We start from the raw sequence: 27,438 nt of genomic DNA on the forward strand, positions 1-27,438 counted from the left end.
ACACCACAGCAGTGCCAGTGGCTTTAGCATTTCCTCTGGGGCTTATCCTGACACCTTGACAAAAACATTTCAGATTTAATAGTAGCATTTTGCTTTAATTAATTGTGCACTGGGAAAATTACCACTCCTTTCGCCACTGCCAGGCCACACAGCTGCCATTCCTCAGCAGTGATGTGCCATGAGCCCTGCAGCAAGAGGAACTGGAAAGTTCTTGCAGTTCAGTAGGGAAAGCCCACAAACCAGGGCAAAGACCAGTCACACCAGGCTCTTCCTTCTCTTCAAACATACTGTCACAACATGCCAGACAAGCTTGATGCAATCAAACTCTTTCCTGTAATTATTCTGATATTTCTTTCATCAAACTATCTAAAAGGAACAACTTTTCTTTCTTTCCTCTTCTGCATAGAATCTTTTTCAGTATCTCTTTTTCTATAGCTGCTCACCACACTGAATTATTTCCCCACCTTTTTAGTAACATTATTCACCAGATTTATAACATGAAATAAAGAACAGTGATCATACTGCTGTTTTTCTCTGTCCATAGCCTGCAAGTAGACAGGAATGTATCAATAAAATAAAACCAATAATAATAAAAACAAACAAAAAAAAACCAGACACAATCTATTGATGAGCCATCATCTTTCTGGTTAACTGCTTCCACCATGGAGAAAAATTCAGAAATTAGTTCAAGTATTCTATGCACAATCTGCATAAACATCATAATCTTCATCTTCTGAGGACTCAAATGATGAGAGCCCAAGAAGAAATAAAGAAGTGAATACTCAGAGAAGGGGAAGTAGAGACAAAGTGACACAATGGAAAACACCAAAATGGTGCTAAATAAATCAACTCAGAGCTAACACTTCTGACAAATCTACTTCCAAAAATGCAAATCATAAAAAAACCCAACCTGTGCAAATACATGTGGAAATCCCATGCTATGTTTACTCTGCCTTTCTACAGATATAAGGTAAAAGCCACTGTCAAGACAGCACATGAGATAGGGATGGGTTTTCCTATACAAAGCACAGACATTGATGTTTCTAATTCAGGTTGGTAAGTCTTGAATCTGTTTGCTTGCTGAATCTTACCTACTAACTGCCTGTTTAATTAAGTAATTCTCACTTCTATGCCTGTCCAAGCACGACCCAGAAAATCAGAGTTTCTCTGGCCCCTGGGTAGGCTCACCAGCAGAGCAGCACTGCTCATGAAATGCAAGCCCCAGTGCAGGAATCCCATTCATGGAGGGAACTTTTGGGTCACAGAATCGCAAACAAGAGGCTGCTTCTTGCCTTCACCCCAAACTGTGAGAAACAGGGAGCTAACCTAGGATAAATTCACCCTAAGAAACCATTTGTCCCTGGAAATGCCCCATGGCACTCATCCTACCTGCCTCACTGACAATCCCCCCTGGCAAAATGGGAAGTCACTTTCCCACCTCTCCACTCAGTAAAATTCCCAGTGATTTCTCAGAACCTAAATCAGCAGCACTTCACTGCCTTACTGAAAAAGCCACCTGGTGCTTTTGGAGTTGCTGTCTGAGGATGACTGGGGGAAAGGGAGAGAAGCAAAGAACAGAGAAAGAGGAGCCCAGTTTCCAGCACCCTGTCAAAAGCTGATGCAGTGAAGCTGCAGCAGGGATTTGGAGGGGAAGGACAGTGCTGCTGGTGATGGATTCCTGAGGACTGCAATGCAGAGAGAGAACAGGGAACAGGCAGGACCTTGTCCACAAGCCACATTTCTCAACCAGGTGTGACAAGTGTGGCTGGGATAAGGCTGTGGCTGTGCCACCAAGGCCAGAGGTACAAATCCCTGTCTCTATTCCCAGCCCTGGGCAGTGAGAGAAGGAAGCTCAGGCTGAGGTGAATCTCACTGACAAACTTGTCATTAGAAATTCTGTGGTAATCACATATCCTCTGAACAAAAATTCTGTGGTAGTCACATATTCTCTGAACAAAGAGGGACATCATTCTCTCCCAGGATTTTCCTGGGAAGCTTTGAGAAAGCTCAGAAAAAAGAATTCTTATCCTCACCTGCTGCACCTGTTTTTGTGCACATCTGGAATGTGTTATGGAGATTGTTTACCAAAAGGTGGCTTCTTAATTGGACACTGGTGATGGTGTTTTGATTGATTGACCAATTAGGTCAAAGCTATATTGGACTGTCTGGCAAGGGCCAGGGGTTTTTCATGTAGGATAGGGATAGGGATAGGGATAGGGATAGGGATAGGGATAGGGATAGGGATAGGGATAGGGATAGGGATAGGGATGGGGATAGGGATAGGGATGGGGATGGGGATGGGGATGGGGATGGGGATGGGGATGGGGATAGGGATGGGGATAGGGATGGGGAAAGGAAAGGAAAGGAAAGGAAAGGAAAGGAAAGGAAAGGAAAGGAAAGGAAAGGAAAGGAAAGGAAAGGAAAGGAAAGGAAAGGAAAGGAAAGGAAAGGAAAGGAAAGGAAAGGAAAGGAAAGGGAAGGAACAATAAAGCAATGGATCAGCCTTCTGCAATCATGGCGTCAACGCTCATTATTCCCCGTTCAGGGGCTCCCTGCTACTACAGCAATTCCCAATATAGAAAGCCTTAGGAAAGGCCTTCAGATATCTACAGGTGGGGCAAGCTGTAGGTTGCAAGTGTCATTTGTAGATTTAGTCCAAGTGGTTCTTGCAAAGTTTTTCTGATGGAGCAGTGGAGCAGAATCTGGAGTGTGCAGCTCACTGCAGATCCAGCCAAGGATGACAGCTGGATTTTGTGTGCAGAGTCTGCCCCACAAAATGGTATCACACAGGACTAATCTAGACACACACAGGAAACACAAACATTGCCCATTTCCTCAGTAAATAAGCACCCCTCTGGCTGATGCTTCTTAATAAACTTCATTCCAGCTCCTGCCATGTCACACAGGTGTTCCAAAGTTACCCACTCCCAGAGACTAATCCCGCACAAGTATTGTAAAGCTGTATTTTCCACACAGAAAGTTCGTTCACATTTTTTTTAAGAGCTAGAAGTTTCATGAGAGAAATTCTAAATCTAACAAGGAACTGAGAAAAGTCAGAGACTCCTCTTCAGCCATTTGCCTACAGACCTTGAAGTTGTGGATTGGGCCACAGCATTTCAAGGGAACACCCACTCAAACACCCACTTGTTCACACTTAAAAAGCTGATTAAAAATAAAAGTTTATGTGCTGTGAAAGAAAGTCCTGACACACTCAGAGGAAATTTGGTCAAAACACAACATGAAGAACAGGGAATGAAACACCATGTTTAGAGGAACAAAAGGGGGCAGGAATACCCCCAAATTAGAGAGTTCTGCTGTCAGAAAAAAATACAGAAAAACCCATCAGGACAGGATCCTGTTGTAGCTAATGAATGAATTCCAGACCTGACAGATGTCTCTCAAACACCTAGGCACGTTTACCTCATGTTTGTTACAAACCTACAACATGAAGGGGATTTTATCAACATTTTCAGAGCATTTCTATAGCAGCAGGTAGCCTCAGTGATTTCAGTGCTTGGTTCTGGTGCCATCATCTGCCTGACACCAACATTGCTTGGTGGCAATTCAATCAACACCTTGAAATACCTAAAAAAGAGTGAGTAATTTCCATATTGCATTTCAGAACTTCTCAAATCTGTACTGTAGGCTAACAGCAGCATTTTGAGACATGGCTACAATTCAAGCAATTTGTAGACAAATACTAAGGACACTTAAAAGCTATCTTACCTTCATGTGAACATGTTTTAATGCTTTTATTTTAGGAACTCCAAAGATCAACTTGCCTCTGTTTCAAAATGGAAATTGCAGGTGCCACCAATATGCTGGGCCAATGGAAAACTAAATGATAGGCAGCAACCTGAGCATGATCCTCAGGATGTTTCATTGAAGTGCAGGATCTAACAAACACTACAACAGGATTCTCACTCCCAGATGAAAAGATACTACAGTCCCAGCACATTTCCACAAGAGATGTTGCACAGTGGGAGAGGGGATGGTCTGTGCTGCCAAGCAGCCTTTGCCCACGAGGAGCAATGTTTGAGGGGATGTGTGTGAGCAGCACAGCACCAGGCCAGCCTTGCTTCCACAGTGGCCTCCTTCCATCCCTCCTTCCCTCCTTCCCTTCCTCCCTCCCTTCCACCAGAGGAAGGCAGTGGCCTCTGCTGTGGGGCCTCCCTGGCTGGCCAGGACACCCAGAGTGGGTGGGAATGTGCAGGTGGCTGTGGGTGGAACAGGATGAGTAGGAAGCCCTGGCTGGGTCCTGGTGCTCCCAAAGTCCCCAGTGTGCTGTGTCTGTCACCCAGGATCACAGAACATTCTGGTCAGAAGGGCCCACCAGGACCATCGAATTCACCTCTTGAGCAAATGGTCCATACAGGGATGAAACCCCAACCCTGGTGTTACTACCACCACACTCCCAGCAGTCTCCCGTGGGGAGCAGGGTTTTGGCCATTCCTGGTGTCCAGGCTGAAAGGTCCCAGTGACCCCTCTGTCCATGTCAGTCACTCTTTTTACTCATTTTCTGCTTACCCCTCTTCAAATCACATTGTGAATAAATGGATAAACTGCATCCATCTGAATTGTGAAGGGCAAAATATTTCATTAATGTCAGAACATTTTCCTGACATTTAAAGCAATATGAGAAAAAGTGGTTGCTGTTATGTTTTCCCCTTCATTGCCTAGGAATCTTGTAGTTCATTGGGAAGAGATATTTTAAACAAACCCACTTGCAGTCAGCAACAATATATAGACACAAAGTTTCTAAGACATAAGTCTTAGATATAATTAGGAATTCACAAACTGAAAAAGGTGGAAAAAGTTCACACTTGGTCACCAAAATTACATACAGTTTCTTCTGATGAGGATTCTTTCTCTGGTTTAAACAAGTGGTTTGCTATTTTTTGTTGTACCCTTCTTGGTTTTCTATTCTGCCATGCATTTTTTGTGTTTTATCTATGAATATTTCTTCTCTTTTGGCACAGTACATGTTTCAGACTTGAAGCACATCTGTGGCACCAGGTAACCCCTTCAGAAGTGCTGCTGGTGCCTGTACACAGACTCCTGTACCAGCACTTCCAGCCCTGCCTGAGGGGCAGCAGAAGTCATGGGGAGAGATGGAATTCTGCTGCAGAGCAGGGCCCGTGGTCATTGCTGCTCCCAGCAGCTCCCATGGGATCCCTCACAGCCCACAGGGCCCCTCACACAGCCCAGGTGCCCAGGAAACCCAGAGTCATGGCCAGGGCTCCACATGGAGCAATCTTTATGGAAACACCTTCACCAGCTTCAAACACTTCCGATAGCTCAGAATGCCTTCTAAAGATGTCAGATTTTCACCCATTTTTTTTGAACAGCCCATCTTTTAAAATCAAGAATAATACTGGTAGATACTTTCTGAACACCAATTAGAAGTTTTAAAATCTGTGTATATATATTTTTATATATGCATCTGATTTTGCATTTGCAGTTCAGGAATTCCTACCTGTCAAGCATCTTCTTTTCCTGCATTTTGAATGAAAGCAGTGTGGGTTTTTATCTTCTATTGTTTTTCCTTTTATATAACTAAAAACCGAATTCACTGAGCTCCACCAATGCTCCTCAGCCCTCTTTCACACAAAGAAAATTCTATTCAGCAGTGCCCAAACTCCCAGTGGAAACAGAATTCTATTTTTGTGTTCTAGTCTTCATTTTTTACAGAAATCGGAATGCACTGAATTATTGTCTGTTACACTATTATATAAACTATATTTAATTTGAAATCAAAATGACAATCAACAAGGACAACCTGTCCCTGCTGAAAAGCAGCACAACTGCTAAAGCTGCTTGGAGGGATGAGTTGGCTCAATGGGAAGCAGCAGCAGAGAAAAAAATCTGCTAATGGAAGGAAAAGTGAAAGAACAGAGAACAAAGCTCAGGAAGCTCTTACAGAATATTCAAGGAGGAAGTAGATAAAATTCAGGAAGAAAAATACCTCATATCACTTTACTTAACTGCTGCTGCACAATGTGCAGCATGTGGGACAAGCTGGTGCCTCACTTAACTACAGAAAATTGGTAACAACTGTTCTTTACAGGGCTGAGAAGTAACTACTTCCTGACTTGCACATCTGTGTAAAATGACTCCCTACACAACTTGGCTTTATATGCTCTCCAACCGATAAAAGTGTATCATGTCAAGGAGCCTGCAAGTGTTTACTTTCACTTACCACAGACATATTAAAAGTAAGCCACCATTGTTATTCTTGTCAGTTCTTTATTGGTTTTCATCCTAAAGACTAGCACATTTACAGCATACATGGATTGGATGAACTAGAATATATAAAACAGTAGCCATATGTTTATGATATATTAATACTGCCCAAAACCAAATAAATAAAAATATTTCAATGCACAAAGCATAGCAAATACAGTCGTGTTGGGACAAAACTGTGTCATATAATACAATAATTTTACACGTATAAATGAAAAAAAGGCAACTGTGCTGTAGGTACTTTCACAGAACATACACAGAACATACTTGGCAACAGTTTTCTTCTTTTACCTTTGTATGTTTTATAATTTAAAAAATGTACTCAAAAAAGGAACATTAGACAGAACTTCATTTTACAGTAATCCTTAGATTTGCCTCTCCTGTGCAACAGAAAATCTCCCTTCCCCCTTGTGAGGGTCCCATGTGGACTTCACATGTCACAGTTTTCTCTGGAGCACCACTCGAGCCCTCGCTGTCGGCGCTGCCCTCGGCAGGAGCCCGAGCTGTGCCCATCCTGGCAGTGCCAGCCCAGCAGTGCCATGGCTATCCTGGCAGTGCCATGTCCATCCCGGCAGTGCCAAGCCCAGAAGTGCCAAGTCCATCCTGGCAGTGCCATGTCCATCCCGGCAGTGCCATGTCCATCCTGGCAGTGCCATGGCTATCCCAGCAGTGCCCAGCTTGGCAGAGCTGTGCCCATCCTGGCAGTGCTGTTCCCATCCTGGCAGTACCATGTCCATCCTGGCAGTGCCAATTCCATCCCAGCAGTGCCATGGCCATCCTGGCAGTGCCAGCCCAGCAGTGCCATGTCCATCCCAGCAGTGCCATGGCCATCCTGGCAGTGCCGTGTCCAGGGGACACCACGCTGGCAGCTCAGCACCTGGCACAGCCCCGCGGCATCCGGGGCTGTGGCTCCAGACAAAATTCAGCAACATTTTCAGATTCCATTGCCATACAAAATAAATAAAGGATTGCTAAGCTCTATAGCAGGTCTAATGATTGTTGGCCACCATCTAAGAGAGCAGCACTGCTAATTGTTACAAGAGACATTTGTTATTTCCTTCCGAAGCTGAACATTGGGAGATTTTTAGTGTAACAATACAGGACTTAAAATAAACAACATTTGAAATAGACAAAATAAAATTATCAACTCATAAAATTATCAACTCATAAAAACTAAGGGATATAAAGAGCATAGTTCATACAAAAATAAAGTAGCATTTCATAATGGGCCAGGGACTGAAGGCTAAGCAGAACTAATGGAGTAGCATGTCTACAGAGATCCCACTGAAAAATTTTTCATCATATATTTCTTTACTTATTAGCAAAAAAATAAAACAAAATCAACACTCATTAATTGGCTAACAAGGTTTGCAACATTTCCGAGTGACTGTTCTACTGTAGATGATTTGTTCAGACCTGGGGTAGGTACTACAATACATTGCTTTTGCACAGAATTCCATGTTTTGTTATCCTAAAGAGTCTAAAATAATGGTAACAGCCTAGTTCAGCAGAACTCTCTGACCTGGCTTTGTGACATGCTGCTCAGTGTTAAACTGCAAAAAGCAAAATGCAAAAACTGCTGGACCTGTAACCCCCAAACCTATATGGGAGCAGAATGAACATGGCTGATTGATAGAGCAGTGACAGCACAGACAAACATCAGTGAGAGGGAGAAAGAAATCAGAAAACAGCCATATACTTACCTGGCTGTTGCTACTCCCCCAAGAAAAAATGGGCAGATTTTTTCTACTCTAAAACTCAGATTTTTAGGAACCAAGAAGGAAAGGACAGTGTGCTGAATGAAACTAGCTAGAGATTACTGGATCCTGTTAAAATTTGGAAATTAACATTTAGCTGCTTTTTAAAATGCTATCTTAGCTTCAAAGGCATTCTTTGGGAGATTATTTCAGAGGAAATCTGTTGAACATTTTTTATCATATGCTATCCAACTGACCACCTTTGTCATAAGCTAGAACCCACCTGTGGTTCTCAGGCACGAGCAGTAGCACTGAGCAGTTCCCCTCTATCGACACAGGGCATTGCTACCTTCCTCAGAAATACCCTGACACCGGCCACACTTTCCCCCACCAGGACTCTCAACAGGTGAAATGCAAAGGTAAACAGAACCCAATTTTGATTTTGGAGCAAAGGGGATGCATTGGGCACTTTGAGACATTTGGTAATGACATACAAAACCAATAGAGAAAAATCATATGCTGACCAAAATAACGTAATGCCCCGAGATACTGAGGCTTACAATCCAGAAGTGATATAAAAAACCCATGGGTAAAAATGTGTTAATTAATGTACAACACCATGGAATATACTGAACATGTCACGTGCAACATCAGCGACTTGCTTGTTGCACTTGCCTAAGAGTGGGGAAGGGCATGGGGAACTGTTGCTGGCATTAATAGTTAAGCATCATGATGTTTCTGAAATACTTTTAAAAATCAATTGTGTGCCCAAGGCCTTATCTGCCAAAGATGACAGGAATTTGTTTTATTTGAACAGAATTATAAACCAGACCTCACATATCTGGCCTTTCATATATTGTTAATTTCATACATGAAGGTGGCATCCTATATACAGTAAAACAATTCTTTCTCCTGGCTCTTATTGTGCTGATTTTTTTTTAAATCAAACCCCCTTTTATTGATTGTAACAATGCGTTCTACAGTTACTAAACTGTCTAGGATCCTTTTTATTTACAACTTTTGAGTTTTACTCTCAGTTTTAAAAAGTTTAGGAAAAGCTCAATCTGAAATCAACTCAGTATAAAAAGATGTTATGGAAACAGCTGCCTAAATGCCGTTCCTAGAGTCCTTGCCCATCCAGGAGGTACCTAGCTATTTGCATATAGGTAATTATTAAGTAGCACAGTATCTGCTCATCTTACATACACTGAAGGCTATTGAAACGGGCAGAGAGTCATCACACTATTCTCAAGCTAAGGTGTCAGAATAATTGTTACTATAGATTCCAATTCAGTAACATGCTCTGTATGACCTAACGAAACATACAAAAAGGTTATTTATCTCTTCTGGATGACAAAATCATGTGTTAATCTAGAGTGTATCCACATGTTTTAATGGAACAGCAATTAAAGGACATGGTATGCTTATGTTTCAACTTTTCCATAAGTTCCTTCTGGAGGCCTGTAATACTTTGGGAAAGCCTTCAGTTGCAGGGAATTAAATGCATACTTGCGACATCCAACATTCTTCATTGTATTTTCTCGGCGACAACCCTCACTGGGGAAAAAAACAAGCACAAAAAATGACAGCAGTAAAAGGGAAAAAAAAAGAAAAAAGACTTAAACTAAGATGAAATGAACTGGTTATTTTATAGCATTAAAATAAAGTTGGTTATATTTAATGAGTGTTTAATTAATTTGCCACTGCAAATATTAAAAGAGATGATTCATCATACAATGCCAGTAAGAAGCACACAGAATGGACACAAGCTATGTCTGATTGCTAGTTTTGCATTTCTAGAAAGCAGCAGCACATCTACTGAGAAGGCTCTTTCACGCCGGTTTCATGTATTTCAAGGTACACTGTTGAGGAGTTCACATGCCATTCACTGCACAAGGGATCCCAAGGGATTGCTTAAAAGCAGTTCTGCTAATTTATTAGCACATAAAGCTGAAAACCAAAACCTGCTGATCTCTCTATAAGAGCTTTAAAGTAATTTTATTGTTCCCTGTATGTCAGTATTATAAGTATTTACTTAAAGATTAGAGCTGATACAAAAATAATGTATGCCTTTCTAGTTATCTCTGCATGCATAAATGGACATGAAAACCAAGGCAATCTAAAAAAATCCTAATCATGAAATAGCAGTGCAAAAAAGACTGACTGCATTATCACCCCAAAGAAACAAAGCTGTGCAGAATTTAATTTTCACCCAATATTTTGGTGCAACTGCCCCACATTACAAAGAGGTTCTGTGCTACAATAGAAAACTACTCCAGTTATAAGGCTTCTTTACACTTGTAAATGTAATCCACAGTTCCTTTGATTATATCCAAAAAACAGACATACAAAGAGGAAGCACTATCTTTTAAATATATATTATAAATCAATTTAGGCTTGCAGGAGAATTATTATCCCTGATTGAGGACTGGAACCTAAACAATGACAACTAGACCTTCATGGCAAAGTGTACAGTACAGCATCTTACGGTGGAAATGTCAGATTAGTCCTGTCTTGGAGACAGCTGCAGCATCTACCAGGTAAGCAGTGATCATCTGATTCAAAAGGAGGGTTTGGATTCTGGTTCAGTTTGAAAGCTCTCGTGCTCTTACAGACCTCACCATTCTTCTAATTTTGGTTCATGAAACTGGCTGTAACTGTGTTCTGTATGTAATACCTAGTTTAACTTCATAAAATACAGTAATTTTTTTTCTTTACTTTAAGGAATAGTTTAACTAAGTTTGAAATTTGTCTCTGGAGCACATTCTGTGCTTGCCTTTTATAGAATGGATCATCTGTGATGACACTGTTTTTCTGGCACTGGTTTGTGTTTCACAAAACTCCCCCGATGGCTCTTGCAGCCAAATAGATACATCAAAAGTTTGCACAACTCATACTTCAGAGAACTAATAAAAGCAGTAAGTTTAACTAGCAAATATGTAATGCTAGGTGAGCATTTTAACTGCAAAGTGAATCATTCTCTTCATATCACATTTCACTGCATTTGGTTATTGCATGTGTCCCTCATGGCACAGATACAGTGACAAGGATTTATTGCCCACATGCCATCTTCCTTGTTTTGGAAGCATATAAGGAGGATGCACTACTGCATCTTAAATCTGAATGCCTTAACAAAAGCACAGACCAGGCCCCAAAAGGAAAAAAAAAGCCCCAAATTTTTTCCCATTGAAATGAAAAAGAAAAAAAACTGCATTTTTTCCAAGGAGCCTGGGCTTTCATTCCAAACAGTTTTAAGGTGGTCTTACTGCAACCCTAGTGGTAATCATGAGCAGCACCTTCACACTTTAAACAGATTAACAATCTCAGGGAGCTCAGTGGATGTGCCTGCCACCAGAGTGTGGCTGGACCTGGAACAGCTGCCCAGGGAGAGTGGCAGAGTGCAAGAAGGGCTTGGACAGCGCTCTCAGCACAGCCTGTGGCTGTCCTGTGCCAAGCCAGGAACTGATCCTTGGCCCTTCCAACTCAGGCGATTCTGTGATTCTAAAGTTACTTTCACATCTGGTTCGACTGAACCCAGGACACCCCCACATTGCAAGATCAAGGCCACAGTCCAAGCTGACAACTGCTCACCTTGTAAAAAGGTAGACTGGGGCACCCCCAGCAGACAAACCAGCGCTAACCATAAAGAACAGATGATTTCTGTGGCGACACAGCAGCATCAGGTATCAGCACAGCACAGGGATGTGTCCCAAACCACCACAGCACAATAAACCTCAACAGCAGCGAGGATGTACTGATGTACCAAAACTTATTGCAACTAAAAATTAATATGATACGCACTTTTTATATATATATATAAACATATATGTCTTTGTGGTGGTTTTTTGTTTTGTTTTGTTTTTTTTCCTTAAAAAACAAAATTGGAAGAATAGTGAGGAAAAATATTAAGAGATAGTGTACTGCACAGTCTGATTTCATGAAGACACAAATATAACCACACACTTTTTTTTTAGTTAGAATACTTAAATCCAAATTTAGGATTTAATTCTGATTTTTATTCTAACTGTGCTTTTATGCTTTTTTTTTGTTTTTTTTTTTTATTTCAGCATACTTCTCTCAGCAGCTCTCAGTTCCATTAAAATTTATAATAAAAGCTAAAGCTATCTATATTTTTTGAGCAAGTTAATAGTAGAAAATACAAATCACAGTACTAGTTCTCCTCAGAAGCCCAATGTCATCTCAGGCACCAAGCGAAGTAAAACCCCTTATGAAGTTATCAAACTACATTAAATGAGGTTAGTTTTTTTATCAGCTATTGCTATTGACAAGCTCTGCCAGACCACAGCATCAACAAAATCTTCCAGTTTAAATAGGCCTCCTCTAGTTTGATGTTATATATAAATGATGATCAAATTTCATCTGCAATTACTCTGCATCACTAAACTAGGAAGCCACTTCAGCCTCACCACTTAAATAAATGCTAACTTGCCATTGCTCGCTTATCACTAAGCCACTATCAGCATCATAATTTATTAAAGCTGTGCAACGCTTAAAAATGGAAATAACAGTAATATTTAGTCTAATGTAATCAAAATAAAGCCCAGTGGAAAACCTGAAACCCACCTACTAAAGGAGTTAACTGAAACCTCCCACTTCTTGCCTGAAAATTAAAGACCATTATCTTTAACTTCTAGGATGCCCATATTTCACAGTAAGTTCTATAACAGAGCACCTAAAATAGATAATGGGTCATTAGCAGGCTAATGCCAGTCACATCCCTTCCTAACCACAAGGTTCATTTTCCTCATGTCTTTAATACATTGCAAAATGCAGATCTACAAATAGAATGAAATAATTCTGCATGCAGCACACTGCAAGTTGTTTTATGAGTGTTTTCTAGTCTATTAGAATATATTTAACCATGAGAAAGGAACAAAACTATGTTTCTACAAACTTTTCAATAATGTAATTTGGATATTATGCTTTTAAATGAAAGTATAAATTTGTTACTTCTTTAAATAAATTTCTTACAATTTCTTATAAACCCCACCCATGTTTTTATTTTTCTCTTCGTACCTCGTAAAAATGAAAGGCAAGGTTAGCATACACCTTAAATATACAAAAAGATACAAATTCTTTTCAGACAGAGTTCCTTTCTCTGGAATACATGAAACAAGTAACACAAAACTGTATTTGGTAAGAGATCTTCAGGCCGGCTAAAGTAAAGAGGTAACAGGCCAATGTCAGACTATGTTACAAGCACTGAAAGCAGAACAATAATTTAAAGTTTCAATACAACTGGTTTTGATAAAATAATTTGATGTATATTTACAGTTTAGTACAATAGAAACGTAAAATTGTAAGGCATAATAATAATTCTTGGCAGACAATGCTATGACACATTCCTTTGTCCAGCAGGTACCAAGTGGCAATACACATTCAAGCACTTTTTGTTTTTGTGGGTTTTTGTTGTTTTTCTTTTTTTTCTTTTCTTTTTTTTTTGTTTTTGAACTCTATCTTCACTTGCAACGTAATCTGGCCACCAGGTATGCTATGCTCAGAAACAGCCACACAATCAGTAAATTGGGGCTGAGAGCTAGTAAAGGAATAGAGTAGAGGAGGCTGGGATCTAGTCTGAAATCTCGGATGGGCACCAAGCCACTCAAGTTCTTCTGGGTGACTATCTCCCGTGTTCCAATGCTGTGAAAAGGAAGAAGTTTGGGAAGAGGGAAAATAAAACAGAACGGAAGACAGACATGCAAATGGATGGATAAAAAGAGATGGCAACACAAGGTGGTCAAGAAAATGAAAAAACATGGAAGAACGCACAACAGAACCAGAAGATGAAGTAAAGAAAGAGTGGAAAAACATCTCAAAAATATGTATCAGTACAATTATAAAAATAAGGAGAGGGAAAGAGAATAAAAGAGAAAAATAAGAAAGAAGTACTGTAGTCTAGTGAAAATAAACACATGTAGGTTGAACATTAATGGTTTTCCATGTTCATTCTTTCAGATTACCAAGCAATAATACCCCATGCTGCTCTGCCATGCTTTGGCATGCTGCAAAGAAGTGGAGCTCTGAAAAGCAAGCTGAACATGAATAACCATTGTAGTATTTGACCCTTTCAAACATCTTTCCATGTGGGCTGTAGCGATTTAATTTAACCTCTTAACTACCTGTCCAACACCTCAATAAAAAAAAAAAAAAATCCACCCACCTATTTTTCTGCTTGGACATCAATTCGAGGATGTATCAATAGGCTTATTTCTGAAGACATGCTGCAAAGCCCATCTCATTGTGCACCCACTCCTTACATTGAGCACCGAAGGCCACAGTGAAGAGCAGCTCCCCAGGTAGCCTGGTTGGCTCTGTAGTGTGGTGTCCAAGTCTGGATCACTCTTATACCCTGAGCACTCCAACTCTATTTTAGTTTACAAAGCAACAACTAAATGACCAAGATGAACAGAGGGATGGAGTACCTCTCCTACAAAGAAAGGCTGAGAGAATTGGATTTATTTGGCCTGGAAAAGAGATGGCTTAGGGGTGATGGTATTGTAGCCTTCTAGTACTAGAGGAACGACGGAGAGAGATTATTTACAAAAGTATGTAGTGACAAGACAAGGGGGAATATGCTAAAAGGGAAAGAGAACATGTTTAGATTAGATATAAGGAAAAAATTCTTTATTCTTAGGATGGTGAGGCAGCCAGGGATGTTTATCCCTGGGAGTGTTCAAGGCCAGGCTGGACGGGGCCTTGAGCAAACCTGGTCTAAGGTTCAATTGAATGTGTCCCTGTCCATGGCAGGGGTGTTGGAACTAGATCATCTTCAAGGTCCCTTCCAACTCAAACTATTCTATGATTCTGTGATTCTAAATGCAATCTGTAAGCCTGATGCTGCTCAAGCTTGTGCACTTGCTCCACCCATAACAAACCATCCATAACCTTGATGGTTGAGTAGCAGGGTTATGTAAGCATCAGACAATGTCCTGGAGACACACCCTGGAGGTGGTGAAAAAGAGCATTCAGATGCTGGTGACATATCAAGTCAAATGGAATTAGGTGGGCAAAGAACTAAACCAACTGTATTTCTGATCTGGATTTGATCCAAATTGGTGATGAAGACATGTTTTCACTCCTGGTGCCTAGTGGTCAAGGCTAGATTGAATCTGTGATGCCTACAAATCCCAGTTTCTTTGTAGCAATGGGAAGAGTGTGTGTGATCAGGAGAATCAGCCAGTGGAAGCCTAGTGTTTACTGGAAAGTGGTGGATAAAGCCTCAATGAAATGGCCTGGAGGAAGAAAAGTGTTTTAGAATATAGAGAAAATGTACAACACTTGGAGAGGTAAAGAAGGGCTAAAAATGCTAAGCTGGCATTATGAACACCACATGCCACATCCCCACCACTAAAAATTAGTATCATGCTACTCAATTTTACACAAAGACATATACACAGACACATATGGTGGGAATGGAGGCAAGAGCTGGAAAGTGCTTTCCTTGTCACTGTTGGCCCATGAAGATGCTTCCCCCTGATGAGTGAAAGGTCACCTTTTGGAAATATCAAATATTCCAAATTGTACAGGATCTTAAATCAAAACATTCACCAGCAGACTAGCTCTAGGGTTAGGAGACAGAGCAATTTCCCTTCTACTTTAGCTTGCATTTGGGAATTCTCTCTGTGAGGAGAGGCCAGGGCTGCCCCATGCTGGACACTGCTGGCTCCAGCCAGCTCCAGTGACCCACTGCAGGCACAGCTGAGCCCTCAGCCATGCTGGTGCCTCAGGGAAAGAGTGTGTGAGAAAAGGCAAAGCACTCCATGGCACTGAAGAGTGATGGGAAAAGATCTGAGAAAAAGCCCTGTGAGCACCAAAGTCAGGGAAGGAGAGGAAAAGGAGCTGAAGCAGTCTCCTCTGCAGTTGTGGAGAGAAACGATCCACACTGCAGCCCATGGAGGACCCACAGTGCAGCAGATGAATATTTACTGAAGGAAACTGGAGACCATGGAGAGCCCATGCAGGAGCAAGTTCATCCTGAAGGACTGCAGCCCATGGGAAGGACCCACACTGGAGTGGAGGAAGAGTGCAAGGAGGAAGGAGCAGAGGAGACTGTTATGGACTGGACTGCAAATCCCTGTTCCACATCCACTGTGCATTGCTCAGCATGGGGAGGAGGAAGAGGAGCTGAGAAAGAAGCAGTGGAATACTTTGGCCTGGGACAAGAAGGGAGGTGGAAGGCAAGGTTTTTTAATTTTCATCTTTATTTCTTAACATCTCCAATCTATTGGAAAGAAATAAAAAAATTTTCTCTGAGTCTGGTTTGCCAGTTTTGTATCAGTAACTGGCAAGGGATTTCCCTGTCTTTATCTCAAGCCATGAGCTTTTTCACATATTTTTCCCCCCTGTCCTTTTGGGGGAAGGTAGTGAGCAGTTGGGTGGTCTGGCTCGACTCAATATGATTTTATTCTTAAAGCAGGTGAATTAGTGAAGAAATCCAACCAAGATTGCTATCATGGCTGTTTTATTTCAGGAGTGGCCATACTCAAACATGACTCCTAGGACTTTATTATGTAATCATTTTAGTCAGCACCATGGTGGTTTTCCTCACCTCATTTCCTGCTGTTCAAGAGCGCCTACCAGAGATGGCCCTTCTCTGTTGGTCAAATTGTTTGTGTTGCACCTTCCTAATTAATTTCATTTAATGAAAATGAGCTGGGCTACCCAAAACATGTAAAGGATTTTGCTACCTAGAATGATCTTGACTGAAACTGCCTTAGAGCACATTCCCACAAACAGCTCCACTGGCATTTCTGACAAGACAGAAATCTGGTAGGAAGAGGGAGGGCAGGCACTCAAAGATCTAGAGGGGAATGTGGGCTGCAGATGGAGGAGAATACCTGAGCCAGCTGGACTTTGACTCTTGTTCTGCCTTTACTGGTCAGGTAGCCATGTCCTCTTAGCTTGGAATTCCAGTCATATCATCATGATTTTACTGTTTGTGAGGGGGGAGTTACTGTGTGTTTGATTTGGGACTGGAAAGGCTGTAACTTATTTACAGAAAATGACTTTATTGTAATAGGGTATCAGTTTCTAAGGTGAAAGCCACAAACTTGTTTCTGTAAATTTCTATAAGAATCTAGAAGAACATTCAATGTTTCCTTCCTGATGTCCCTGCTCATTGAACATAATTATCACAGACACATAATTATCACAAGACTAGGAAAGAAGGGAAGTCTCTGAGGACAAGTAAGTGGGAACTAACACCTCTGAAGACCAACATTACATGGAAGAAGATGATGCTTTCCTAATTTTTTGAAGACTGGTATAAGCAAAGATGTTTTCTTCTCTGGAAAGTTGTCAGTAGAAAAAAGATTAAATACTTTGAGTCTCACAAATTACTAGTACTTCTTCCCTGTCCTTCCAAATGCCTCAGAAACTTCAAAAGTCTTTAAGAATGAACCAAACCTTGCTTTTCCAGTACACTTAAATAAAAGACCCAAGTTAAAAGAACAAAATTTAAGCTTTCTGAATGCCCTGGAAGCAATGTGGGTACAATTTGCTGCCCTTTTTTATCCTGTATCTGTCATCTAAGTCAGGTGAAACGGTCCAGGCCGGAATGGGATTTGGTGGAGTTGGACTCCTACATATTTGTTCCATAATCCTTGTCTCTCTCATTATGCTTTATTAATTCTGTGCCATTGTTCCTAAGTGGAATTAACAAATAATTTTAAAAACATGACCACCTATCCCAAAGAGCAATAAGAGGAAGAGTGATGTGTTTGAAGAATGGTATAATCTTGGTTTTCCTTCTGGACAAGTCAGTATTTGTTCTGCACAAACTCTCTTAGTCAAAGATTTAGCAGAAGAAAAAGTCACGTCCTTCACCTGCCAGAGCAAGTCCCTGATGTTGGTAGAACACTCAAGCCAAAGGTTTTGATTAAATTGGCCCTCCTTCAATATCCCTGTGTAGGTCAACACAAAGCAGTAATTTTCTTGGGTCAGTATTTTATCTGATCTGTGTTATATTAAATTGGTAGACTGAAGGACCAAAACAATGTTATTATTAACCTCTCTCTCTCTATTGTGCCCATGATTGCATTAAAAAAACCCAGTGACCCAGTAAAGAATTTGAAGAAAGCAACAAGATTCCCAGTATTTCTCCTAGTTGGTTTTACTCTTATTAAACACACAACTGTGAAACTGTGTAAGAGTTTCAGATGTCTATGTCAACAAGTTGGACAATTTAAATAAAGATGTCTGAGAACCACTTAGTCCATTTTAAGTTAGTAAATTCTCCCTCACAAAGTTGTTTCAAGTTTTGTTTCTAATATCAAGGTTTAAGTAGTTTCTGAGTGCACTTTTCATGTACTGTACTAACTCTGTGACAATGTAGCAAAAAGTGCAGCAAAAAATTGAAAATAAAAAAGTCCAGTGCCACCCAATTAGATGCAGGTATAATCCCCCAAATTACTAGTGTAAGAGGCTGCAAGTGTTATTATATGAGACATTTTTCTTCTAGGTAACTGAAGAGTAAGAAAGGGTCAAACAGCAAAAACATACAGAAAGGATAAGAGAATTGAACACTCTAGAGAATTTGGTGAAAAGACACACGAGTACAGTACATTTGATAAGAGTGAATGTTGAAAAACAGGACTGAACAGCATTGTTGAACTACATTGATAAAGACTAAAGCTAGATTTCTTATCCTTTCTTTTGGTATGTGACTTACGGAGTTTTCCAGCAGTGCTTGAAACAAGGCATTGAACAACAGTAAACAGATTTTTTTTTTAAGTACAGTACTTAATTCTGCAAACATCTCTGCTGCTTCAGAATACAGAACATCATTATTTTGATATGACAACAGCACACTGACACGTTGTGATGAAATTTGGTTGCTATATAGTGTGAAACACTCATACTGACATTTCACCCAGTGAGCAGTGTTTCACTGCTAAAAGATACACTGGCAAACCAGTGCAAACTGCAGGTGTCTGTGTTTCAAAGAATAAAAAACAGTAATCTCCCTGATCTAGAACTAAGAAACCTAGTGCTATGACAGTTCAGGTAAAGTCATCATTAAAAAACTTTCAAAGAAGCACCAGTTTCCTGTTCTGTAAGCTCAGCATTAATGGAAAACATATTTTTACATGCTTGTCTGAAAACTCCTGATTTTCTACTGAAAACTCAAGCCCATCTGATATAAATCTGGTAAGAACCAGCTTTAGCATATGCAACTCACATGCATGGGAGGGATGAATTCTAGCAGTCAGTTTTACAGTTTCCTGACTTTAGCTTACTTTTTTTTTTCTTTTGATGGAAACAGAGACCATCACTCCTCTGCAGTTTGCATGGTTCCTTATTTAGGAATAAGTAATGTGGTCAAACTCTTACCTCCTCATACACTCCAGAGCCTGAGTGAAGACCTGTGGAGCCATTCCATGTTCATGCTGTAGGATCAAACACTGCTCCAGGGTGATGGACATGGCAGTCCTATCCTTGGCACTCTTACAGCTGGTGAACCGAACCCCGTTGAGTCTGCGGCATATCTGGAAATGGGACAGACAACCCATCACTCCTTCTACAGGCAAAACTTCCTGCCAGAGACAACACCTGTACTTCCCCTCAGACACACACAAATGTTCTCTAGGGCTTCAATGTCAAAGTTTGGCATGTTTGAGGGAGCAGAACATCATTGATGAGTTGAGGGGAAAATCTGACATGGAAAATACATTTTATTTCCCCATGTCTCATTCTAGAGAAGGTCTAGCCTGGCAGCATTTGCAAGCTACATGCAAGCAAATGAAGAAATTCAAACATTCCAGTAATAAAAAAGGGGCAAATACATTTGAATACAGAAAATCAGCTGAACTATGCAGAGACGGTTAGATGAATAAATACCTCAGCAGCTTGCCAAAGGATATCAACATTCTTGTTTTTCCTTGCATGAACATTTTGTCCCAGAAATCTTAACAGTTCAGGCAGGCACGTCTGACTACGAGATCGAGGTAGACCTATAAAGCAAACAAAATCAACTCCACTTATTCATCTGTATTCAACAGATCTTTTACAAAGTGTTTCTGTATGCCTGTTGCAAACACATTTGTGTTTTCTTGAAACTGAAAAAATTATTCAAGTTCTGATTTACTTAGTACCATCAACAAAACAAATTCATGTTTAATTAAACTCAATTGGAAATATAAATTCCAGCTATTTAAAACTTCAGGGACTCATAATTTAATAGCAGTATAATAAGAGAATGAACAAAGAGAGCAAGATTGGTATAGTCTTTTCATTTCAGTGTCACAGATTTGACAGGAGAACATGCATGTCTTCAGAGAAACTCTGAAGATATATCCTGCTCACATTTTCGATTTTAAATTTGCAAGCTGGTCAGCTTTCAGTTACAAGAAACACCCACAGGACACCACATTGTCATGATCTGTTTATTAATATTTCACTAAGTAGAAATAAAGTAGTTGAAATTTTTGAGAGTACCTTCAGTACTCATCTTCTGTGTTCAAACTGTTGCACATCATCTCTTACACATGTAGCAAGATACTCCAGACAATCAATTACAAGTATTTAACAAGTTCTCTTTTTTTAAAGGAGTAACCACAGAGAACACCAACTAAAGTTGTGACTGAATAAATACAGTGTTTTTATTCAGGTATGCACTGTAAGAGATGACATTGTGACAAAAAGAATCCCACATGAGTGACACCTGAGGCTTTATTTTAGGCCTACTTCTCACAGCAAAGTCTCAGGCTGGACTAACCTGATCTCCTAGAGGAAGGTGACCTGCTGAGCACATGGGGGAAGGCTGTGGATGTTGTTTACCTGGACCTTGGCAAAGCCTTTATTGTTGCTTCCCACAGCATTCTCCTGCACTAAGTGCTCACGGCTTGGTGGGACATTCTGTTCACTGGGTAAAACAACCCAGCTGGAGGGCCAGGCCCACAGGGTGCTGGTGAATGGTGCTACACCCAGCTGGTGGCCGGTCACCAGTGTGGCTCCCCAGGGCTCAGTTCTGCAGCCAGTCCTGTTTAAAATCCTTATCAGTGATCAGGAGGAGAGGATCAAGTGCACTCTCACTCAGTGGCACCAAGCCGGGCAGCAGTTCTGATCTACTGGGGGGCAGGAAAGCTCTACAGAGGGATCTGGACAGGCTGGATCAATAAGCCAAGGCCACTTTTGTGGGGTTCAGCATGACCAAGCGCCAGATCCTGCCCTTGGCTCACAACAAACCCAGGCAGTGCTACAGGCTGGGGATAGAGTGGCTGGAAAGCAGCCCAGTGGAAAAGGACCTGGAGGCGCTGGTCCACAGCAGCTGAACATGAGCCAGTGTGTGCCCAGGTGGCCAAGAAGGCCAATGGTGACCTGGCCTGGATCAGCAATGGTGTGGCCAGCAGGAGCAAGGCAGGGATTGTGCTCAGCACTGGTGAGGCCACACCTCAAATCCTGTGCTCATTTCTGGGCCACTCACTGTAAGAAGGACATCCAGGTGCTGCAACCTCAGTGGTGCCCAGAGAAGGGCAACAGAGCTGGTGAAGGGTGTGGAGCACAAGTCTGATGAGAAGCAGCTGAAGGAGCAGCTGTTTAGCCTGGAGGCTCAGGGGACCTTACTGCTCTCCACAACCACCTGAAAGACAGCAGGGCTCTCTTCTCCCAGGCAACCAGCAACAGGACAGGAGAAAATGGCCTCAAGCTGCACCAGGGGAGATTTAGATTGGATGTTTGGAAATATTTCGTCACTGAAAGGGTTGTCAAACATGGAACAAGCTGCTCAGGGAAGTGGTGAGTCAGCATCCCTGGAGGTATTTTAAAAATGTGGAGTTGTGGCATGTGGGGAGACAGTTTGGAGTGAACTTAGCAGCACTGGGGAAACAGTTGGACTTGATGATCTTTAAGATCTTTTCCAACCTAAACAATTCTACATTTCTATTCTATAATTAACAACACTGTGCCTGTCCTGGGCTGGGCTGTTTCATTTCTACATCTAGAAAGAAACCAATCCCTGTAAACAAAAAGAGGGCACAGGCCATCTCCTCTCTCTAAATACAAGGTGAGCTAACAGAACAAGGACAAGGAGCTAAGACTATTTCTTAGAAATTCTGCAGAGTTTAGAATTAATAACACAGACACATGGACAGTGGATAAGGAATCAACTTTTCTTGTGTAGTGCTCCTGAAGAGAAAATTTCCTGCAGTCTTCCAGCAGATAGTTCACTGGGACCTTTGTCCCCTAGAATGATCTGTTTGTTTTTCCTTTTGCCTCTACCTACCACAGACTACATAACTAGGCATAATCACCTGGTTTACAGTTAAATGTAAAATGCTATTTTCCCTTGATAAGGGTTCACAGAAAAGCACACTTCATTTTGTATATCCTAAATTATCACAACTTTCAGGAGAAAAAAAAAAAGAAAAAGCCAAAAGATGATTGGATCAAACATAAGAGGTTTGCGGAAGAGGGAAGAGACTGAAATAAAAACAAAAAAAAAGGCAAGCAAATAAAAAGGAGAGGAAGGAGCTGAATGGGAATTATTTTTATAAAAGACTAGACAGATACATGAACAAAATTCATTTTAAACTGGTTAATTTTTGAATCATACAAGAAAATCTGATGCTAGACTACTATACAATAAAAAATTAAACTTCGCAGCTAACATTCCAGAGAATTTATTATGCAGCAGTATGAATGCCCAGATGGAGGGAAGCAGGTTCTGCTCACAGCTGTATCAAAAAAAATTCAAAGTAACCAAACTTGCAATAACACACTTTTACAGACAGAATTCTTACTATCCTGTTGCATGCTGTTGCATTTGTATTTCTGGAAAAAAAATTGTAACTGTACAGCACATGAAATAACCTTAGAAGAGGTTTGATTGTAATAATAAGGAATTTATGAATTTTCACTATTTTTGTAAACAACACTTATGGCCACTGCCTTCTCAACAAAACCCCAAGGAGTAACAAGCAATTAAAACACCACTAAAAATTAAGCATGTAGCTTTTGTCACTCTTCCAGGCTCTCTGCTGTTGGCTGCAGATGCAACAATTACAAAGGAAAACAGAGGGAAGTGACTGAGTTCCAAAAAACTGGCAGTTGCTTTCTGTGCAGGTTTTATCATAAGTGCAATAAGCATCACCAAAAACTGCAGATAAAAGTGCTGCTGCTAGAACTTGTCACTTTTACACCTTTACCTTACAACAATCTCACTGCCTAACTGGATGATTATACAGTGCATAGTGCCACTTAGATGTAAAAGTAACCTTAAAAAGGAAAGTTAAACAGTCTGACCTTTAAGCTCTTGAATCCGCTCTACTTTGGTACTAAAGAATTAAAACAGAGTTGTATCATTTCTTGGAGGCTACTAAAGCTGGTGTACCATCAACATTTAAAAAACCAACATAAAGCAAACAAATGAAAAAATAAGCCTGAATTGTGCTCTTCAAGCAAATTTGTCATTAATTACAAAATACTTACAATCATCAGGCAAAACTTCCTTGAACTGCTCAAAATATGAATTCAACCTCACTAAGCTTTCCATGTTAATTATTTCTTGCAGTGAGGTGTCTCCAAACCTTTCAAAGGAGAAAAAAGGAACAATTAAGACCAAGGAAAAATGTTTCTCTTTTTCTTTGAAACAACTGCACTTGGCAATATGTGTACTAAAAAAAACAGTTTAAAGATTCATCCCAAGATCTCCCTAACCATTCAAGTGCCAGGTGAAGAGTAACAGAGAACTGTTGTAATGATTCATTACAGAGAAAGAAAATATATGAGTATGAAGGGAAAAAGGGAAGGAAGGCATAAGAAAAATCCTGTAGAAAATAGTACTTAAAATTCTTTGGCTTTCATGTCTGTCTTTCAATATTAAATTCCTACCTGGCAATTTTTTAACCTAAATTTAAACTTTTAATAATGGATTTAATAGTTTAGTTCATAAACTAATACTAACAACCATAACATCAGTAGATAGGACTGAGAACGTTGACTTCAGGTATGTAAATGAAAAATAGGATTAATAAACCATGAATGTAATAAATATTGTCAACAATGCCCCGATGCATCTTATCTAAATATATCTACTTACACAGATGTACACAAAGTGCTGACATCTGTAACTGTGCTAGTCACCTTGGGCTTCCTTTGTAGGCAACAGAGAACAGTAATTGCTGCAATGCTTTTGTTCAGACTTTTTCTCATTGTCCACCACCACAGTGCACACTCCAGCCTGGTACTAAGGCTGCTGTCACAACATGCATGTGCCTGGCTTCACTGGAGTGCTCCATTGGAGCAGTGCCCTGCCAATGTACTCTTTATAGATGTGGCCATAACAGAGGGAATCTGCTGGCTCTTCCAGAACTGAGCAGTTTCCCTAGTAAATATAATTACATAATTATATTTTTCAGTTTTACAACAGTAGTGTTGCATTACAATTAAACTGCTAGGGTATGTTAAAACAGAGGTGCACCTTGCCCATTATCCTGAATTTTGACAGTGACCAGGAGAGGGAGTCTCAGGGAGAGTGCAAAGCCAAGACAGTAAATACACAACAATAGCCAGAATGATCTTAGCCTCTAATGATCTGCCACTCACAGATTTCTTAAGTCACAAGGAGCACCTGTGTGCTAACTAGCCCTTGATAGATCTCCCATTGTAAATTCATATCTAAACCACATAAACCTGGACTAGTCTCAAACTCATGAGGTAAGGAGTTTCACAGCTATGTGGCACATAAAGAAGGACTTCTTTCTGTTTGGCATTTGGCAGATTCATTTAGAACAGTGCTGCCATGTTCATGTATTGAAGAAACTGAATCAGTCAGTTATGTAAGAGTGCAATTCCACATCAACATAGTTCCACTGCTGAACTGCCAGCAAGGCTGAGCTTGCCTGACTGGACACCTACTTCTCTGCTAGGGTTTGCTGCTCATTGATTCCCACGTTGAAAAGAACAGGCTGAACCCTCAGCAACATTCCACTTTGAATCTCACGCGGCAGCAAATCAAACAAGGCGCTTGGCAGAGGGATCCTCACGTTAAATCCATCACTGAAAAGAAATAAACAGCTGTGAGACATAAGGATAAAAAAGCCACATTCCAAGAATGTGTTATTTGTCTAAAGAGGTATAACACCTAGAATATAATATAAACATTAAAAAACAACCATCAGTCACAACTGACTGAGGAACTGCCACAACTTGCTTCTAGTCAGAAGATCTATTCTAGTTCAAAACCAAACCTGCAGCAACCTGTAATGGTGCATTTATATCCTCACAGACATTTGCATCAGATCTACCAATCTCCTGACAATGGCTGATTTTGCTCTCCTCATTAATACTGCAGTTCTTCTACAACTTGGGTAGAAAAAGCCAAACTTTAGCATGTTCCCACTCATGAGGAATAAAGTAAATTTATTGGTTTTTACCGATTTCCAGTGATGACTGGCAGCATGTCAGTAGATGTATTTGATGTAGCCTGAGTTACTTTAAAGGTTACATTCCTCAAGTCCATGATTCCCAAACTCATGTCCTCCAGCATTGCCAGCTCCTCACCTAAATCCAAGAGGAAAAAGTGAATTGTAATTACTTGTTATGCACAACTTTCCTTTGTCAATTCGATGGCAAGAATAGGCCAACACTCCATACAGAAGTTCCACAGATGAAGCAGTGCTGGAGCCCTGGTCTCCCCCTTGACCTACAGACAATGTCACGGCTGATTTTTTGAGTTCAGTTTGTCATTAATTACAAAATACTTACAATCATCAGGCAAAACTTCCTTGAAATGCTCAAGATAACTTGGTGTTTTCAAGTTTAGAAAACACCAGTTATCTAGAACAGTCCAGACTACTACTTTTTTTTAAGTATTTCATATGCTGATTTTCCAAGGTAGGTGGTGCTAATAAGTACTTCTCAGCATTGTCAGAGCCATGATATCCTTTGCATGAGGTATTCTGGATTTGTCTAATAAAACATTCCCTAACCAGTATCCAGACAGCTTTTGAGACATGGAAGTGAAACACTTCTGAGTGAAGTACTTTCCCTTTTTCATATTCTGTCTTCAGTCTCACATTGTGCTGCAAGACTACAGAAGTTTCAAGAAAATTCAAAAAGTGTATTTTGGGCACAGTTTCTCCCAGCTTACCAGAACTTTCATCCAATTATTTTCTGAAAAAAAACCCCAAAGACCACTGTGATACATTTTAGTCTTTCTTAAACCTTTGACATTCTATTATAAAAGAACTACACTTATCTTTTGGAAACAATTCAAGCAAGTGTGAAAAAATTCAGAGTTGTTAGATAATTAAGTACTTCGGCTATAATCTAGATTTGCATTTTAGTTTTTAAAATAATTTTGTAGCTGAGCTGCATGTTGTCCCAAACACTCAGATCCTGCTGTAGCAAATTTAATGCAGAATTTGCTGACTCAACAGCTAATCCCACCCCCTGGCCCTGTGCCTTTACCATAAGTGCTCAGCAGGCTCTCAAACTGTGCCAGCAAGCCAATGGTGTAGAGTTGTCTTAGAAATCCATCATCATGCAGGCAGTTCCTCAGTTTGATAATGAAACCACAAATGAGAGCTGTCAGCTGTGAGAGAGGAAACAGAAAAGAATGAAATTATTCAAAATAAAAAAGGTTCTTCAGCCTCAAACACAAATCACAGCATGTATAAGCAGTGTAATAAAATCTGTCACACAGATACTCTTTTCCTTTAGACACCATTTTTTCCTTGCAGCTGAAGACAACCAACCAATGAAAAGCCAAAACACTCATTAAATGAGATTCAGGGCACACTGCCTTCATCTCACAAACTGTCTCAAAATGGGGCTGCTGTCGATCTCACACCTTCTTGTTTTCTGAACACGATCACTTGTGGTAGGGGCTACAACTTAGGAATTACAGAAGTTGCTCCTTAGAGAATTGGTTTAGTTTTAGACAGAAAAGCAACACAGCTAGTTCCAGGCCAAGAATTTTGATAGTATGAATAAATTACTGCTTTTCAAAAATTACATTTGAGAAAGCTTTAAAATGCAGTATCTGTTCACATTATGCAGACTTAAACTCTGATGTTACAAGATATTCAGAACAAGATCCTGAGGATCTAGTCCTAAGATTAGTACTAAGTAGTACTAAGTACTATTATCTAAAATTAATACTAGTCTTAATTCACTGTCCACAAAGGAATTTCCCAGGTGATGGCCATATACTTTGTATACAGGCGTATGACTTTGTTATAGAATTAAACAGAAGAGAATAAAGTTCTGAACATGATGGGTAAACATATCCAAAGGACTGAATTTTAAAATTATCTGCGTTATGCGGTGGGTTTTATATTAGAAAATTCCCTGATTTTATCTCTATGAAATCACAGAATCAAAGATTCATTAAGGTTGGAAAACACCTCCAAGATCACCAAGGCCAACCCAGCAGCACCACCACGTACACCACTAAACCATGTCCTCAACTGCCATATCCACACATTTTTTGAACACTTCAGGGATGGTGGCTCCACCACTTTCCTGGGCAGCCCAC

General features: G+C 40.4%; 1 protein-coding gene across 16 annotated transcripts in view; it reads right to left on the reverse strand.

The window, feature by feature from the left end:
• Positions 1–6,226: 6,226 nt before the first annotated feature.
• The window catches only part of INPP4A (inositol polyphosphate-4-phosphatase type I A), a 111,184-nt gene continuing 89,972 nt past the window's right edge, over positions 6,227–27,438 (reverse strand). For 12 of the 16 annotated variants that reach the window (XM_074535763.1, XM_074535771.1, XM_074535768.1 and 9 more), the window contains 7 exons: positions 26,370–26,493; positions 25,334–25,460; positions 24,816–24,956; positions 23,388–23,485; positions 19,800–19,912; positions 19,293–19,447; positions 11,979–13,601 (listed from right to left, as the gene is read on the reverse strand). In XM_074535763.1, the coding sequence (XP_074391864.1) occupies positions 13,421–13,601; positions 19,293–19,447; positions 19,800–19,912; positions 23,388–23,485; positions 24,816–24,956; positions 25,334–25,460; positions 26,370–26,493 (939 nt within the window). In that variant the 3' untranslated portion in view covers positions 11,979–13,420. Of the gene's footprint in view, positions 9,498–11,978; positions 13,602–19,292; positions 19,448–19,799; positions 19,913–23,387; positions 23,486–24,815; positions 24,957–25,333; positions 25,461–26,369; positions 26,494–27,438 lie in introns of those variants that run through there. The other 4 variants (XM_074535774.1, XM_074535770.1, XM_074535773.1 and 1 more) reach the window with 1 other exon arrangement.

Source organism: Zonotrichia albicollis, chromosome 2 (genome assembly GCF_047830755.1).
Source record: "Zonotrichia albicollis isolate bZonAlb1 chromosome 2, bZonAlb1.hap1, whole genome shotgun sequence".
NCBI lineage: Eukaryota > Metazoa > Chordata > Aves > Passeriformes > Passerellidae > Zonotrichia > Zonotrichia albicollis.